Source organism: Phocoena phocoena, chromosome 5 (assembly GCF_963924675.1).
Source record: "Phocoena phocoena chromosome 5, mPhoPho1.1, whole genome shotgun sequence".
Classification (NCBI taxonomy): Eukaryota; Metazoa; Chordata; class Mammalia; order Artiodactyla; family Phocoenidae; genus Phocoena; species Phocoena phocoena.
In genome coordinates this window covers 52,995,420-53,011,847 of record NC_089223.1, presented here as the reverse complement: position 1 = coordinate 53,011,847, position 16,428 = coordinate 52,995,420, and the positions used below count along the sequence as shown (strand labels likewise).

At 38.1% G+C, this 16,428-nt stretch overlaps 1 protein-coding gene across 1 annotated transcript; it reads right to left on the bottom strand.

Moving 5' to 3' along the window:
* Window positions 1-3,882: 3,882 nt before the first annotated feature.
* TMPRSS11F (transmembrane serine protease 11F) lies at window positions 3,883-13,726 on the bottom strand. The gene is given in 5 exon segments (XM_065877233.1): window positions 3,883-4,041; window positions 8,098-8,240; window positions 9,464-9,549; window positions 9,551-9,721; window positions 13,467-13,726. Coding segments are annotated over 5 exon segments (819 nt in total).
* Between the last annotated feature and the right edge of the window lie 2,702 nt (window positions 13,727-16,428).

Below are 16,428 nucleotides of genomic sequence, written 5' to 3'. Positions count from 1 at the left end.
TTCATTTCCTTAGGTATAGTTGGATATAGTTTTAAGTGGTATTATTTGTCTTAACCATAAAACTGGCTTGGTTAAATGATATACTTTGCTAAACACCATGTGAGTTTAACTTACATTTTTTCCAAGGAGAAACATCTGTTTGGCAACAATCATTTAATCCCAGTGACTTCTAGAACTGCAATATCCCTGCCTAGTGAATGTGCATAACACAGAGTAGTGCAGAGAAGACTGAACTGGATGAAAGAGCTCCTGGATTCTGTTCCTCTACTGGCTATCACCTACTGTATTCTTCGGGGAAATTCTCTTGGCTTTGATTTCACATGAGTCAAAAAAGGAGGTTGATATAGACAGTCTTTTAGGTCTCTCCCAGCTCTAACAGCTATAATTCTGGCATTAACTTCAATAATTTGTAACAAGTTTATTTTTCATTTCCATGATGGAATGAAGGAATGCCTTGCACACATCCCCTCTCTGTCAAATAAATATATGAACAAAGCAATAAGTTCACTGGGCGATTGCTATTAATATATTTTTGTTCTTATTGTTATTGAATCATGAAGATTTAACTGAGAGGTGGTTAAGCATTGCAATAAGTTTTGTTCAATTCTTACTCTAGTATTAAAAACTAACCCTTTAGTTCTCATGGCATTCCACAGAGGTTATGTGCTGTATCATTTACTGTCAACCTAATGAATTTGACCTTTATTTTATTTGCGGTACACGGGCTTCTCACCGTTGTGGCCTCTCCCGTTGCAGAGCATAGGCTCCAGGACGCACAGGCTCAGCGGCCATGGCCCATGGGCCCAGCTGCTCTGCGGCATGTGGGATCTTCCCAGACCGGAGCACGAACCTGTGTCCCCTGCATCAGCAGGTGGACTCTCAACCACTGCACCACCAGGGAAGCCCTGACCTGTCTTTTAAAACAAGTCAAATTGTAGAATTTTTTACCTATGAAAAGATATATCATTATAGCAGTCACAGCATAAGAGACAAAACCCAGGTTTTTTTTAAACCACAATATATATGTAAAATTCACCAAGCAATAATACTGATAAATAAAAATGCTAACACTAAAAAAAAAAAAGGCACCTTCTTTATAATCTTAATGCATTTGCAGCATCATCTGTACTGATATCAGTTTGCAATAATATACTTTGCATTTTTTAAGCAGGTTTTAAATATTTGACTTTTCAACTTTATTATTCAACAGGAAAGCCTCACAACAATACCATGGGGTAAATAGCTTAATGTCTCTTATGGTAGATGGAAAATATGAATCAAAAGTTATCGCGTGATTCCCATAACACCAGTCAATAAGTCAGGATCAAACTAGAAATAGGATACATAAATCCTATTTTAAAATCTACTTTTCCATTTCTTAGATTTTCCTGTAGCCTTTTGCATTTCTCATTTGTGTTAAAATGTCATTGAGTTGAATTAAACTAATCATATAATTATTTAAATAAGTATATAGTTTCACAGACATTTGCAAAAAGTTATCACAGTCTTCTGAAATATAAATAGAGGTACACAAAAGCACATATCCATTCTTATAGAAATTAATTAGTAGAAAATAATTTTTTTGTAGGTAGATTTGTTTTCTTGTTTTTACCAAATGATGCATTAGGCTTTAACATAAAAAAAGATATATCATCAGTCAAACAGATCTTGAATATGCTAAATATTCTCCAGAAAGCTTTGGCTTTTTCTGTACGTACAAAAGGAAGCATAAGAATTTAAATTTTTACTCTGTTTTTCCTGTTGATATTTAACTGTTAGTAGTCATCAACTCAGAAATTTGGTGACCTTTTCTTTTAAAAAGTGTGTGTGATGACCCTTTCATGTTTATTATATCTTAATATTGATATTAAATAATAACTAGGAGTTTTTTAGTTATATTTATCTTGTTTGCATATATTACATATAGCACATATACATGTAAATTAAAAGTTTTAGTTATTAAAGAAACTAAGAGGCTAAACTTTTCTCCAGTAAATCAGAGCAACAAGTCTAGTGTTTGAGGTCTTACATTTGAGACCTGGATGTGAAAACAGCTGCATCTGTAGTCACAACCCTGGTGACAGATGACCTTGTATCCTATGACTACTTGTGTATAAGAAGCCTTGGTTCAATATACATTACTGAGACATAAAAAGTGATTTTGAAAACCTAGTAATTCACCTAATTGTTTTTACAATGTAATTTTAAGTATTCTGAAATCAAATACATGATTTTAAAGAAGATACAGTTTTTTAAAAGTATATTGTTTTATTGAGTCTTAAACAAATGAATAATAGTTGATAGCCCCTAGTCTATATTGAGAGCCTGCTGTGTACAGACACTGTTCCAAGTAATTTACTTGTAAGCATGCATTTAATCCTCATGATGATCTTAGGTAGGTACTATTTTTATTCTCACTGCAGAAATGAAAGAACTAATGCACAGAGATGTTAAGGACACAATTTATACGTGGCAAAGCCAATGTTCAAGCTCAGGCAGCCTGGTGCCAAAGCCTGTGCTCTCCACCCCTAGACTTGGGGCTGGTTTAAGCCCCAACGTCATTCACTCATTTGACAAATTAAGTTTATTTACATTAAAACTCATAGAGACATTCCTTTCCATTATAACAAACCTTTATATAATGTATAATATATGCCAGGCACTATCCTAAGTGCTTTGTACAAATCAACTCTCCTAACCTGACATTCTGGTAGGCATCTGACTTGACAGAGAATTGAAGACTTATAAAAGCACCATATGCTAATGTAGGTATATCTAAATAAATAATTGGATGTCTCATTCCAACAAAAATCTAGAGTGCTTGTTTTTTTTTTTGTTTTTGTTTTTGTTTTTGCGGTATGCAGGCCTCTCACTGCTGTGGCCTCTCCCGTCGCGGAGCACAGGCTCCGGACGCACAGGCTCAGCGGCCATGGCTCACGCGCCCAGCCGCTCCGCGGCATGTGGGATCTTCCCGGACCGGGGCACGAACCCGTGTCCCCTGCATCGGCAGGCGGACTCAACCACTGCGCCACCAGGGAAGCCCTAGAGTGCTTGTTTTGTTATTAATCATTTGAAACTCAACTCTTCTAGCCTTGGTCCCATTGGTTCCTTTTATCTTCTACCCATGGAAGAGTGTTCCCAAGAGTTGTCTTTATTCTCCTTTTTGGTCTAACTCCAAATGATGCATGGATGGCAAGATGCTGTTAAAGAATAAATCAGAAATGCTTAGTAACAATACAACATGCATCCTGAAGCTAGTGCTTGTGTATATAACCCAATGTTAACAGCAAGTTCAGATACATTTAAACATCTTTTAAATGGCGACTCTTGTGGTTAATGATAATGATCCGTATTACTATTTATAAACCCAGGGTAGAGTTCAAATTATATTACAAATCCCACACTTCTCCATTCTAGCCATTGAATGTCCAGTCATCAGTCCTAGAATGTTGAAGCCCTGAATCCTCAGGGATGATTGCTGTTTGATATTTTGCTATATGAATCCCAAGTGCTCCAAGTAGTGTATAAGGTAAGATTTTGACAGCCCTGGCAGCTCTTCATATCCTGTGGAAAGTGATGTTCCCCATCTTCACTTGGGGGAAAGCATTTATAAATATTCATCTGATTAATAAGATCACAGTTCTCTTGTGAGTGAGGAGTTGGTGCTACTTGTCATTTGCTGTGTCTTCTTCGCTTTGGGTAGAGAAATACTTCTGTCACGTGTATACAAAGTCCACCTCATGATATTAGATTGGTCTGACTCTGAAGTACTTCTTGACATCCAGCACAAGCACTGATTCAAACCACAAGAATATAAATAATATACAATATGCAGGAGTTTTAGCTCTGTGTGCCATGGATAAAATTCATGGTCAATTCACACTAGATACCAGTCTTTGAGGCAATCCAGCCTCGATACTGACTCACTCTTGTGTAGACCCCAGGTTTTTTGGGAAGAGCACATGATTGTCCCCAACTTACTATACTGACAAGGTACCAGATGTCATGATTATCATAAACCAGAGGTCCACCACAATCTCCCTAGAGAAAAAAATATATTTAAAATTGTTAACATCAATAGGAAGGTCACTGCAGTCATCTCTCTTCCACAGGAAAAATGGAAACTGGTACACAGAACATGCAGCCAAACTAGAGACAGATTATATGATGTTTCTCTCAACTGAGTTAAAATTTTGTGCTAAACTTTAAAGTGAATTGTTTTCTAGAAAGACTAACACTCATTCATATGGAATGGTTACATTATTTCTGGTTCAGCATCCCTAGATTTTTTTGCTAGTATTATTAGACGCTTTAAGCATGGGGTTTAGTAAGCATTTATCTAAAATATTTAACATGAGGTTGGTATTTGTGCCTAGGTAGAAATTTTCTGTGATCTCTTCTGAATGTCTTAGCTTGACTGTATTTTATGGACCTAATCTTGGTCTCCTTTTCTGTTACTCACCTAGTTCTAATTTATGTTTGCTTTCTGAATTTTATATAGATTAAATCTCTTTTGGATCAAGGAAGATTAAGTAAATAAACAGTTGTAAGTGTAGAGATTAAAATTGTGGTCTCAGTAGTTGAACTGCCCAAGTTTCAGGTCTAGTTCTATTAATTACTGGTTGTGTAACCTGAGGTAAGATACACAGGGTAACCTCTCTGTGCCTCTTTCACCTCCTTCATTTATTTTTTCTTCTATCAGCTATTTATTGAATTCCTATTATGTGTCCCAGGCATTCTGATGGACATCGAGGATAAAACGATGACCAAAAATGAACGGTCCCTATGCTCATAGAGCTTGACATTTAGGTTAAAAAAACCACAATATTAAATAAGCCTACAAATATGCAAAATGACAACTGTGATAAGTGCTATGGAAACACACAATGGGGGATTCGACTAGTCAGGGAGGAAAGGGATGTTTGCCTTGATGAGATGTAATTGAGCTGATATCTAAAAGAAGAGGAGGAAATCATGAAAAGAAAGGTGTGGATAAAATGTGTTCTAGACAGAGGGAACAGCATGACAAATGCTCTGGGCATGAAGGAGCCTGGCATATGCAAAGGCCTGTAGAAAGGGGGACTGGAGAGAAGACAGCAACAGAGCAAGTGGTACATAATGAGGCCATAGAGGTAAGGAGAGACTAGTCTATATGGAGCCCTATGGGTCTTTTACAGACGGTTTTGATTTTTATCATAAGATAAAAGCAAAGGTAAACCACTGAAGTTTTAAGTGTTTTAAGGAGGGGGTTGACATGATCAGATTACATCTTGTTAGAAACTGTCCTGGCATTCATTTGACAAATGCACTAAAGGAGCATAAGAATGAATATAAGGGAGATAAACTAGATGGTTAATGTGGTTGGGGGTTGGAGGGAAGGGAAGGGGAGGAGAGGGAGGTTGAGAGAAGAGAGAAAGGCAAGAGATGGTGGAGAGAGATTTTAGGAGGTAAAACCCATGGGATTAGGTAATCAATTGGATATGGGACAAAGAGAGAAATTAGAATGATTTCTAGACTCTGGCTTATTTAACATAATGAAAGGGGATTCCATTCATAGAGGTACAAAACATAGGAAGAAGATCAGGTGGGGAGGGGAATAAGAACAGAATCATGTACAACATTTGAATCTGAGATGCCTTTGAAACATCCAACTGGAGCTGCCAAGTAGGAATAGAATATATAAGTCTGGAGATCAAAAAGGAGGTTAGGACTAAAAGTATAAATGTATGAAACATCAACAAAAAGATGATAATTGAAGGTATGAGAGAGAATTAGATTCTCTGGGGAGAAAGTATAGCGTGAAAAAAGAAACAGGCATAGGATAGATTAACATGTATTAGATGGGATTAAGAGAATGAGCCTGAAAAGGAGACAGAGAAGGAGCAGACAGATGTAGGATGAAAATCATTACAAGCCAAGGGAAGATGATATTTCAAGAAAGAGGGAGTGGTAAGCATTATTAAATGCTGTTAAGAGGTTAAAAAAAAAAAGAAGACCAAAGAATTTGTATAACGTCATTAGTGGTTCATTGAAAACATCAGGAAGAGAGATTTTGATGAAGTAATAGGGCAAAAACCATATTGAAATTGGTTTGAGGAGTTAGTGGGAGGTGAGGAAATTGAGACCATGGGTAGAGACATTTTCACAAATATTTGGTGGTAAAGAGATAAGATGAGAAGCTAGCTGGAGGCATTATGGGTCAAAAAAGAATTGGCTATTTCTTTTTTTCCCTAACTTAAGAGATCTGAATAGAGAAGGATCTAGTTACAAGAGAAACGTTGAGTCTGAAAAGAGAGAGAGAGGACATAATTGCCAGTGTAAACTTCCCCAGAGGCCAGCAAGAAGAAGAAACGGAGCAAAGGAGAAGGGACCAGCCTTAGCGAAGAGGCAGCTCCTCTGTTGTGATCTAAGCTGAAGGTGGATGACAAGGGTCCGGATGAAGGCATGTCTGTATGCTTGGTGCTGGGAAGATGGGAAACTCCCCTCTTTTGACTTATATTTTTCTTTGAAAATTGGGAAACAAAATCATCAGTTGAGAATAAACAGGCAGGAGAAACTGAAAGTTAAGGAAAGTAGAAAATGGCGGAAGAATTCAGAGAAAGGTAGATTTAGAAAAAAACAAACTAACAAAAAGAGTAAGGTTGTCAGTTTTGTTATCTGGAACCTATAGTGGAACCATGGGTTCTCTTGTATTTCTTCCAGGAGCATTTGACTTTCCAGATACAGTCAGAGAGAGAGAGAGACTAAATAATTGAGTTCTTCCAGGTTTGGGACTTTGTCAGACAGAAATACTGGGAAGAGAGAGCATCAGGTGGGCTTGGGGTATTAGCAAAAGTGTTTAAGAAATGATCACAGGGACTTCCCTGGTGGTCCAGTGGTTAAGACTCCATGCTTCCACTGCAGGGGGCAGGGGTTTGATCCCTGGTGGGGGAACTAAGATCCCACATGCCACAAGGCATGGCCAAAAAAAAAAAAAAAAGATCACAGTGAAATCTAAATTGGACAAGTGGATGGTAGATGAAAGGAAAGGATTAATGGGATGTGAAATAGCAGAGAAGCTGTGCTCTACAGGTCTCTATGAAATTGAAGGATGATATTCAGCCAACAAATATTTGTGCCAGGCACTGTTTTAGGTGTTGGTAATACAGCAGTAAAATAAAATAGATGCTCTAAAATGTGTGCCTTCATGGAGCTCACATTCTAGGTTAGTGAAAGAGACAGATAATAAGCCAGTTAAATAAAATATATTGTGTGCTGAATGGTACAAGAGCTAAAGATAAAAATAAAACAGAGAAGGGACACAAAGAATATATGTGTAAGTTGTGTATGTTGGGGGTGTGAGGGTTGGAAGGTTGGGGTGTAACAGAGTGTGGCCAAAGAAACAGAAGTAGTTGAAAAGCAGGCAGAAGGATTGAGGTTTGTTGTTAAATAGGATGACTTGGGGATTTAGTGTTGCTGGAAATGGAATAGTTTTTGGTGACAAAGCTCAAGGTGTGACCCTAAGAATAGGTGACTGAGGAGGAGTGAAGATCACTGGAGGTTAGGAGATCTAGGAACTAAGAATCCAGCGTTTAAGTGAGTTGACGTTAATATTGCAGGCCTTGGGATGGAGACAAAATCTGTTTCAGGTGTCAGTCATGAAAGAATGAAAGGGACAAAGATTTGGAGGTGGGGGAATAAAAACAAGATGCATGAGAGATGATGATAGAGCTGAATAAAGTGGTCTTCAGAGGAGAGGTTTCTCTGTCTTTTGATTCCAAATTTGTTTAAGAAAATAACAATAGAGCATAAGAGTTATTGTGTGAACCAGAAATTTGGAGCAATAGACTTTAATTTCCTAATTTGTAAAATAGGGATAATTATAGTAATGCTTCAATCTCATTATATTAAATGAAATAATGTATAGAAAGTGCTTAGCGTTGTTTTGGCATAGTAAACACTCAGTACAATCATTTTTGTTATCATGTCTATTTAAGCAAACTGTGTCTTTGGTAAAATTCATGTCATTTTTTTTCTCCCAGGTAAAGTATATGCCCAAATTAGAAATAGTTAATGGAAACTTTCCTTTTAAAGTTTTGACCTTGACTTTGGACTTACCTTACATGCATCTGCTTTTCCATCCATGAATCCAGCACATAACATTCCTGAAGTTATCAGGCCATCATACACATCCTTTCTGTTACACACATCAGTGCTTATGGTTTCCACCCTGGCTTGCCGAAATCTATTTTGTGTAGGTCCTATTACACAAACAAATGTAAAAATGAAAAACATGTTCTTTGAATAGAGTTATATCTAAGACTCAGAAGACACATAAATTGTATATTTCTAGGAACAAAAGCATTAAGATTTTTATTATTTAATTATTGTCTAATTTTATTTTCTGTGTCAAAAATGCCTACATGCAAGGAACAATACACATACATGACCCAATATTATATCATATTTTTAGCTCTTCAAGAGTTATTGGAACCCTCAAAACTACATGCAACATTGTGTGTGTATGCCCTTTTTTTTCATGAGAAGAGGGTTCATCACACTGATCTTGTCCAACTTCACATTTTTCCATGTAAGGGAATTGAGGCTCAGAGGAGTTCATTGATTTTCCAAAAGCTACTCAAGAAGAAACCAGGGTACAAGCAGCACAGGTCTATTTGTCCTACTCTATGCTGTATAGCAGCTGTCCCCAACATTTTTGGCACCAGGGACCGTTTTCGTGGAAGACAGTTTTTCCATGGACCAGTGGGTGTAAGTGTTGGTTCAGTTGGTAATGCGAGCGATAGGGGGCAGCAGATGAAGCTTCTCTCACTTGCCCACTGCTCACCTCCTGCTGTGCGGCCCAGTTCCTAACAGGCTACAGACTGCTCCCGGGCCACGGCCTGGGGGTTGGGGACCCCTGCATGTTATTTCAGGTGTTTCAAAACATGAGAAACAAAACAAATGCCCAAGATACAGCAACAATATGACACCAGCAGAGAGTAAGGCCAGTGGTTAGGAGGAGAGAATACTGCACAACTGAGTCTCAAAACATTTACAAAACACTTTCATGTTTATGATCATTATATATCCTCATTAAAATTAGGAAGAATTTATACCAAAAAAAGTATATGAAGTATATGCTAGCCGGGAGTGTTTACGTCTGGCAAATATACAATTTGTAATCCTTTACTCCCTTGTACTCCCATAGCATTTTGTTCCTTATAGTATCTAAAACGGTCTGTTCTATTCATCATGTTATTGACCTCTCCCTTTCCTCACCACTGCTCCAATTAATTGTGAACTCCTCAAGGACAGGTATCTGATTCCTTTTACTTTTTAACCCACAGTACCTTTTTCTTCTCCGAGCCATACACATTAGAAACATCCACATTTTAATGAAGAGTCTAAAGCGGTATCCCCTAGATGCCTCATTAGATCCCAAGATAAAATTGTACTAAGAAGTAAATTATGTTGAACAGCTCACCATCATCTACAATGGATCCAAACCTTGTGACGAATACACTTGTTTTAGATGGCAACTTTATGGATGAATCTGGGAGGCAAACTCTGAACTACATTTGAAAACTCAACTCGGGTAGCAAGCTGAGCCAAAGCAATGTCATTTTCATTTGTTTCTCTATGGTAATTCTCATGAAAGGTAATTTTCCTCACACTTCGTGGCACTGCAGGTGGTGTTATAGTCGTGCCAACAGTAGCAATCCATTGACTTGGGTCTTTATGTCTGCAAAATATAAAGGGTAAAATGTGTGATGCTTAACTGTATCCTTTAAAAAAAGATTGAGACCATATTCTCCCCAACTATTGGAATTATGCTCCTGAAAAATCCCTATGGTGAGAGAATTTGCAGTTGATGACCTTATGGAAAAAAGAGGTTAAAATATTGATACAAATGAGAGTATGAAAGCCCTTAAAATATTTTACATACTCTAAAATTAAAGAGAGTACAGTAACTAAATGGAGTTCCATACTATGTTTGGAATAATAATAGTAATGGCTACTATACAATTAGTTTCTAATATTTTAATTCCTTGTTTATTAGAAACTCTTCAAATTTGATTTCTTCTATAATTTCAGTGAAGTATGTAGAAATTAATTTTGATTTGTTTTGGATATTATGCACCATAAGAGGTATTTTCCTTCTATATGAGACACTCCATCCATTCTTATTTTATGACTCACCTGTCAGTTCTTGTTTACTGGGTCTTACCTTGATCTTTGAGATAAAGTGCAATTTGTCTGCTTCACAAACCCTCATATGTACACAGGATTGTTTCTCCACCCAAGGCCCATACCCTGCCCCAATACTCAAGGGCTAAGCAGCCCTATTCAGTGTCATGTTGTTAGTGCTCCCACCGCCTTTGACCTGGCCTAGTCAGTCCCTCTTACTATTTTTGAGGCTCTTCCTTAACACAGATGCTTTTCTCTACCACAAGGTTACATAACAAGCAAATTCTGTTTACTCCTATCATCTCTTTACCTCCCTATTCTAATCTAAAGCCCAGTTCCCTCTTTGTCTAATTATCCCTTTCAAGAATGACTAGAAATATATAGAAACTTGAAATTCTCTATGTAGAAGAAAATTATTTAAAAGCAAATCACACAGAAGAGAATTCAGAAAGGGGGTTTCCTTGTTCATGCAGGATTACTGTGTTGGTGAATCATAACTTTTAAGTGTAATGAAAAACCTGAAAGATCAGTAGTTTTCAGAGTACTCTGCACTGCCCCAGGGATGAGCAGGCAAGCCTAGGGGTGGAGGGATTGGGATATGGGGAGGGCTCCTCTCTCATCTGTTTTTGTTTTTTAATTTCCACTTGGTTATGTATATAATTTGTTTTTTCTTTTTGTCTGCGTTGGGTCTTCATTGCTGCACGCGGGTTTTCTCTAGTTGTGGTGAGCGGGGGCTACCCTTCGCTGCAGTGTGCAGCCTTCTCATTGGGGCAGCTTCTCTTGCTGTAGAGCACAGGCTCTAAGCGTGCGTGCTTCAGTAGTTGCAGCACGTGGGCTCAGTAGTTGAGGACCGCAAGCCCTAGAGCGTGGGGGCTTCAGTAGTTGTGGTGCACAGGCTCTAGGGTACCGCAGGCTTCAGTAGTAGTGGCGTGTGGGCTCAGTGGTTGTGGCTCGCAGGATCTAGAGTGCAGGCTCGGTAGTTGTGGTGCATGGGCTTAGTTGCTCCACGGCATATGGGATCTTCCCGGACCAGGGATGGAACCCGTGTCCTCTGTATTGGCAGGCGGATTCTTGACCACTGCGGCACCGGGGAAGTGCCTCTCATGTGTTTTACTTATTTACACTTTAAAGGGAGATTTTATTCAAAGCAGAAATCTTAGGGCTGAAGCATTCATTTGAAAACTAGAATTCTGGAAGCTACAAAGACATATGTTACTTCAGTCCTTAAGGAGCTTGTAAGCTAATGGAGTGGACAAAACAGGAATACCCATCTCTTCATGCATCATCAACCAGAAAGGGAGTCTCCAGTCATAGGCACAGTTCAATATGTTTTGTGGATAAGAACACTAAGACTCACTAAGAAGTTAAATGGCTTGCGCAGGTAAGTCACATATCCACCTGGTTACTGTCAGAGAGAGATGACCTAGGTCTCATGATATCCCGTCAAGAACTTTTTCCCTACACACTCTTGTTTCACAAAGACTGGGATCATTTTTCATGGACATAAAGGTACTAACATTTGTCTTAAATAAAATTTTTAAAAATACACTAATTCTGTAGGGAAAAAACATAAAAAGTTTAAAAGTATTTGGATAATTGTGAAATTGTCTTCAAAGAATCCTTATTTTTCCTTCACAACAGTACACTGCATTATGCAGTTACATGAAATTATATCACCTGCGAAATGGAACCCTTTCTCTCCAGGATCATTACCTTTCCCAACTCTTTTATATTATTATTATTACTGGCATAAAATATGCTATTACATTTCTCATATTTTAAAAAATCCTTCCTTTGAGTCCACAACCACCCCCAACTGTCAAATTTCTCTGCTCCCATTCATTTAAAAACTCCTTGAAAGTGGCATCTAAACTCACTACATCCAATCCTTCTCCTTCTTTTCTCTCTTGAATTCATTCCCATTCCCATCATATAATCACAGTTTCTTTTATCAAGGTCACCAGTTATCTCGATTTTTATCAAACTCAATGGCCGATCCCCACGTAGGTCTGCCAACACACAGAGATGGCACTGGACCTGCCGAAAATGTATCTCAGTCATTATAGCTTATATTCTTTTCTAAATGTATTGACATTCTGGGCTTATTTATTTTTAATTTATATAAGCAAAGATCAGTTACAAAGCAAAATAGATGACACTCCCAAACACGAGTGTGAAGATTGGAGGAGTCTGTAAACATGAAAAAAAATCAGAAAGCCTTGAAAAATTAGTGAGACTCAAGTTTACCTAAGGCATGATGCTAGTCATTTTCAGGGTTGTGAATTTGTGTGAGTCCCTTTTCTCTTCTTTCATGAGAGAGTGACAATCACCTTAAATTCATTAGGTTATTCTCATTGCACGTCTGCTCCATAAATAAAGGTGTAGGCATCTTGAAACAATTTGGGTGTTACCACAGAAGGATGATCAAGCACCTCCTAGACACACCAAGGATAGTTTCCTCTGAACGGGTGTGTGAACAGTGCCACTGGCCAGGGCTTTACTCAGAGCTTTTGTGTTTTGAGGGTTTAAAAGGAAAAACTTTCTGTACCCTGATAGTGAAACCTCAGGGAGAAAAGATAGTGTGTCCCTGGTCTTGGGGCAATAGCGTGCCAGTGCATGTCTGTGTATGTGAAGTGATATAGCTGAGTGTTAAGAGCTACAACTGTGAAAGCCCAAGCAGAGAGCTCCTTTTAGATTGTGTGTGATCAGTCTTACATTCTATGAGGGCAGTGATAAAGGCTGGCTGGTCTCTCTCACCATCCACACACCTCTCTGGTCCATAAAAGCCCACACAGTTCTTGGATAATGCAATTGGAAGGGAGCGCTTCAAGAGTGATACCTTTGATTTTTTTCTTTTTTCTTATTTGATTTTTTTCTCATCACTTACTAAAGTGATGGTGGATGTTGATAGTTGGAGGATAGATGGAATAATATTTTTTAAAGTGGCTGAATTTTCTCTTTAAATAGGTAGAAGAGTTTAAATTTGTTACATATATAATAGTCTTTAAACTAAAATAATTTATGGTATAGTAGAAAAGATCACATTGGTGTCATGATGCTACAAGAGAATATGTTGTAAGAGCCATAAGAATGATGCAAACCAAACATGATAGATACGGAGAGAAGGGTGAGGGGATGAGTATGTTTGGGGCATAGAGCAACCATAATGTATTTAGGGGACAGGGTCCATCCAGAATGGAGTAGAGGCTAAGCTGGTGAGATTGGACTCTTCCCAGCACTAAATTGACAGTAATTAATAACTGAGTAAGGAAGACTAGCAACAGCTCTAATAAACTTACTTGCGGAAGCAGTGAGCGGCCGTGAGCAGCCAAGTGTTACTGATGAGGCTAGCTCCGCACTGATGGCCTGCCCCTATGAGCTGGAGGCTGGCCTGCCATGGCCACTCCCCTTCCATAGCTGTTTCACTTCCTTGGACAACCCTTTCAGTAGAAGACGATGCTAGTAATGGCATGTATGAAGATGTCATCCTTATTCCACAGTCTGTCACAGAAACATGCGTTAGTTTGCTTTCATGAAAAGGAATGGAAGAAAAGGACATCCTGATTTGCACTGCGTGCAGATGGTTAGACAGTCCATTGAACCTGCTATTCTTTAACCCATTCCTAGCACTCAGTCTCTGGGGTTATTCTGTAAGGGTCCTACTAATCCTATTGAGGTTCAGAAGAAATATTTACCAACATTTCAAGGCATCAAAACCAGGAATTAAATTCGGTCTCCATATAAAGCATATACGGATGAATAAACAGGTGGGTAGATAAATTACTGAGCATAAAAATGTATAGATCCTCTGCTAAGGGTTTCAGATACATTTATAGCAAAATACTTTTCAAATGAGAAAACTCGGCTCTGGAGGAGAACGTAAACTACTGGAGGTCACCCAGCTGGTAAATGACAGAGTTGTATATAAAATTAGAAGGATCCACATCAAAGCTTGTATTCTTACTACTGAGAGAGAGCCCAACACTGAATGTCAGTCATGATTCTGCCTTGACATGAATCTGTAGACTGTCTTTGTAAAGCCCTGATATTTAAGTCTTAAATACAATGACTTTTTTGCTTTTCTAAAATTTAAAAGACCAGTTTTAAAAAAAATTCTGATTCCCTGATAGCAAACCCTCAATTGATTAGACTTCAAATCAACCTTAAGTAATACTTGAAAGTATATTAGCATACTTTATTAATGTGCTTTTTAATTATTTATATTTTGTTAAGAATACAAGTGTTTTTTTTTACAAAAAGGGGTTTTATTCAAAAACAGGTAAAAATAGTTGCCTGAAATCATATTTACAAATTTATCATAACTCCCTTAGTGTTAAATAGCTTTAGCTTAAGGTGACCATAAAATTGAACAAATAGAGTGTCTAGGTTAATATGGTGCCATATCAGTATTGCCTAATACTTGCTCTCCCAACTTCCCCTTAAAGTAAGCATGAAGATAATAATAATAAAAACAACATCTACTAGTTATGAGCCAGGCCCTGTACATAATGTTACATATATTTTCCCTAATTTTTATAACAACCCTCTATGTTAGATGTTATTATCCTCATATTGCAGATGAAAAAAATTGAGTCTATGGTATTGTTCAAAGGCAAAAGGAGCAAAATCACCAGAAATTAAGGAAGGATAAGAAAAATTATAAATTCTGGTAGTAATTTTCAGTAACTGCAGTGTTCGGTTGGTTGGTTTAAAAAGCAACTTCTTAGATAACCCAAGGTATATCCCTGAACCAGAATTGTGTGGAGAACCCCAACAATTCTGACAAAGCCACTGCTATTGTGATTCCCTAGCCCAGGGAATAAAGCTAGCCAAATAGAAACTATAGTTTGAACCATCCAGTTGTGACCCATCAAGCTTTTCTCTGTGTGTGTGTTCCAAAGAAGCCACACTGTCTAGCATACCATCCTGTCTAGGGACACAGGAAAGATGAAAAGTTCTCTGAAAATGTAGTTATTTTATTAAATGGTCTGAATGTGTACCCCAAAATTTATAGTTGAAATCCTAACCCTTAAAGGTGGTGGTATTAGTAGGTGAAGGTGCTTAGTCATGAGGATGGAGCTCTTATGAATGGGCCTTATGGAAGAGTGTGCACAGGGATCCCTAGCCTCTTCCACCATTTGACTATACAGCAAAACGTCTGAGTCAGAAGAGGGCCCTCACCGGACCATACTGGCACCCTGATCTCAGACTTCTAGCCTTCAGAACTGTGAGAAATATATTTCTGCCGTTTATAAACTACCCAATCTATGATATTTTGTTATCACACAAGGAATGGACTAATGAAAAGCAATTTAAACAGAGAAAGAAAGAGCACTGGCACCAGTGAATGCTGGAGCTGGTGGTACTCTAAAATGGGTCGTTGATGTAGTTTTCATATACTCTCTTTGTAAGATCAGAAATTAATCCTGCATCTAACTGTATGTCATGGTTAAGGTCCTCTAAATCAGATGATATATAAACTCAGAAGACAGACATATCTCAGAAAGTTTTCTTCAAAAAATTTTAGGACATGTGCTTGGTATTAGCAAAGATATGCAAGAAGACATGATCTTATTAAACAAAAGTAGCCAAACATGGGCTTCCCTGGTGGTGCAGTGGTTGAGAGTCCTGATGCAGGGGACACGGGTTCGTGCCCCAGTCCGGGAAGATCCCTCATGCCGCGGAGCGGCTGCGCCCATGAGCCATGGCCACTGAGCCTGGGCGTCTGGAGCCTGTTGCTCCGCAGTGGGAGAGGCCACAGCAGTGAGAGGCCCGCGTACCACACACACAAAAAAAGTAGCCAAACATAAGGGGAAAATATACTGTGATAAGAGTACACATAACGAAAGAGTTGTCTGTCACTAAAGAAAATTCAAAATATCACAGAAATGTCATAACATATAAAATCCACGTAGAAGTAGTAAAAAGAAAAAGTGACGCCAAATAACAGAGATAAGTGGTTTTTGGGAGTATAGATCTGATGAGATCTTTCAGAATGCAGAGGAAAGTAACCTGAGCTGGAACTAGAAATAATGATTGACATGGAGAGCAGAAAATGGACATTCAGGTAATAAATCATTTTTCTTCCTGAGGAAGAAAAAAAAGAACAATTGGAACAGAATCAATCATCAAATTTATAGAGGAAGAACATTTTTCCAGAATGAGAACATTGAAAATGCTCATAATTTCCCAAAGTTTAGTGCCAAATATAACCACATCTAGATCTCTTGGCAAAAAAAAAAAAAGAAAAAGAAAAAGAAA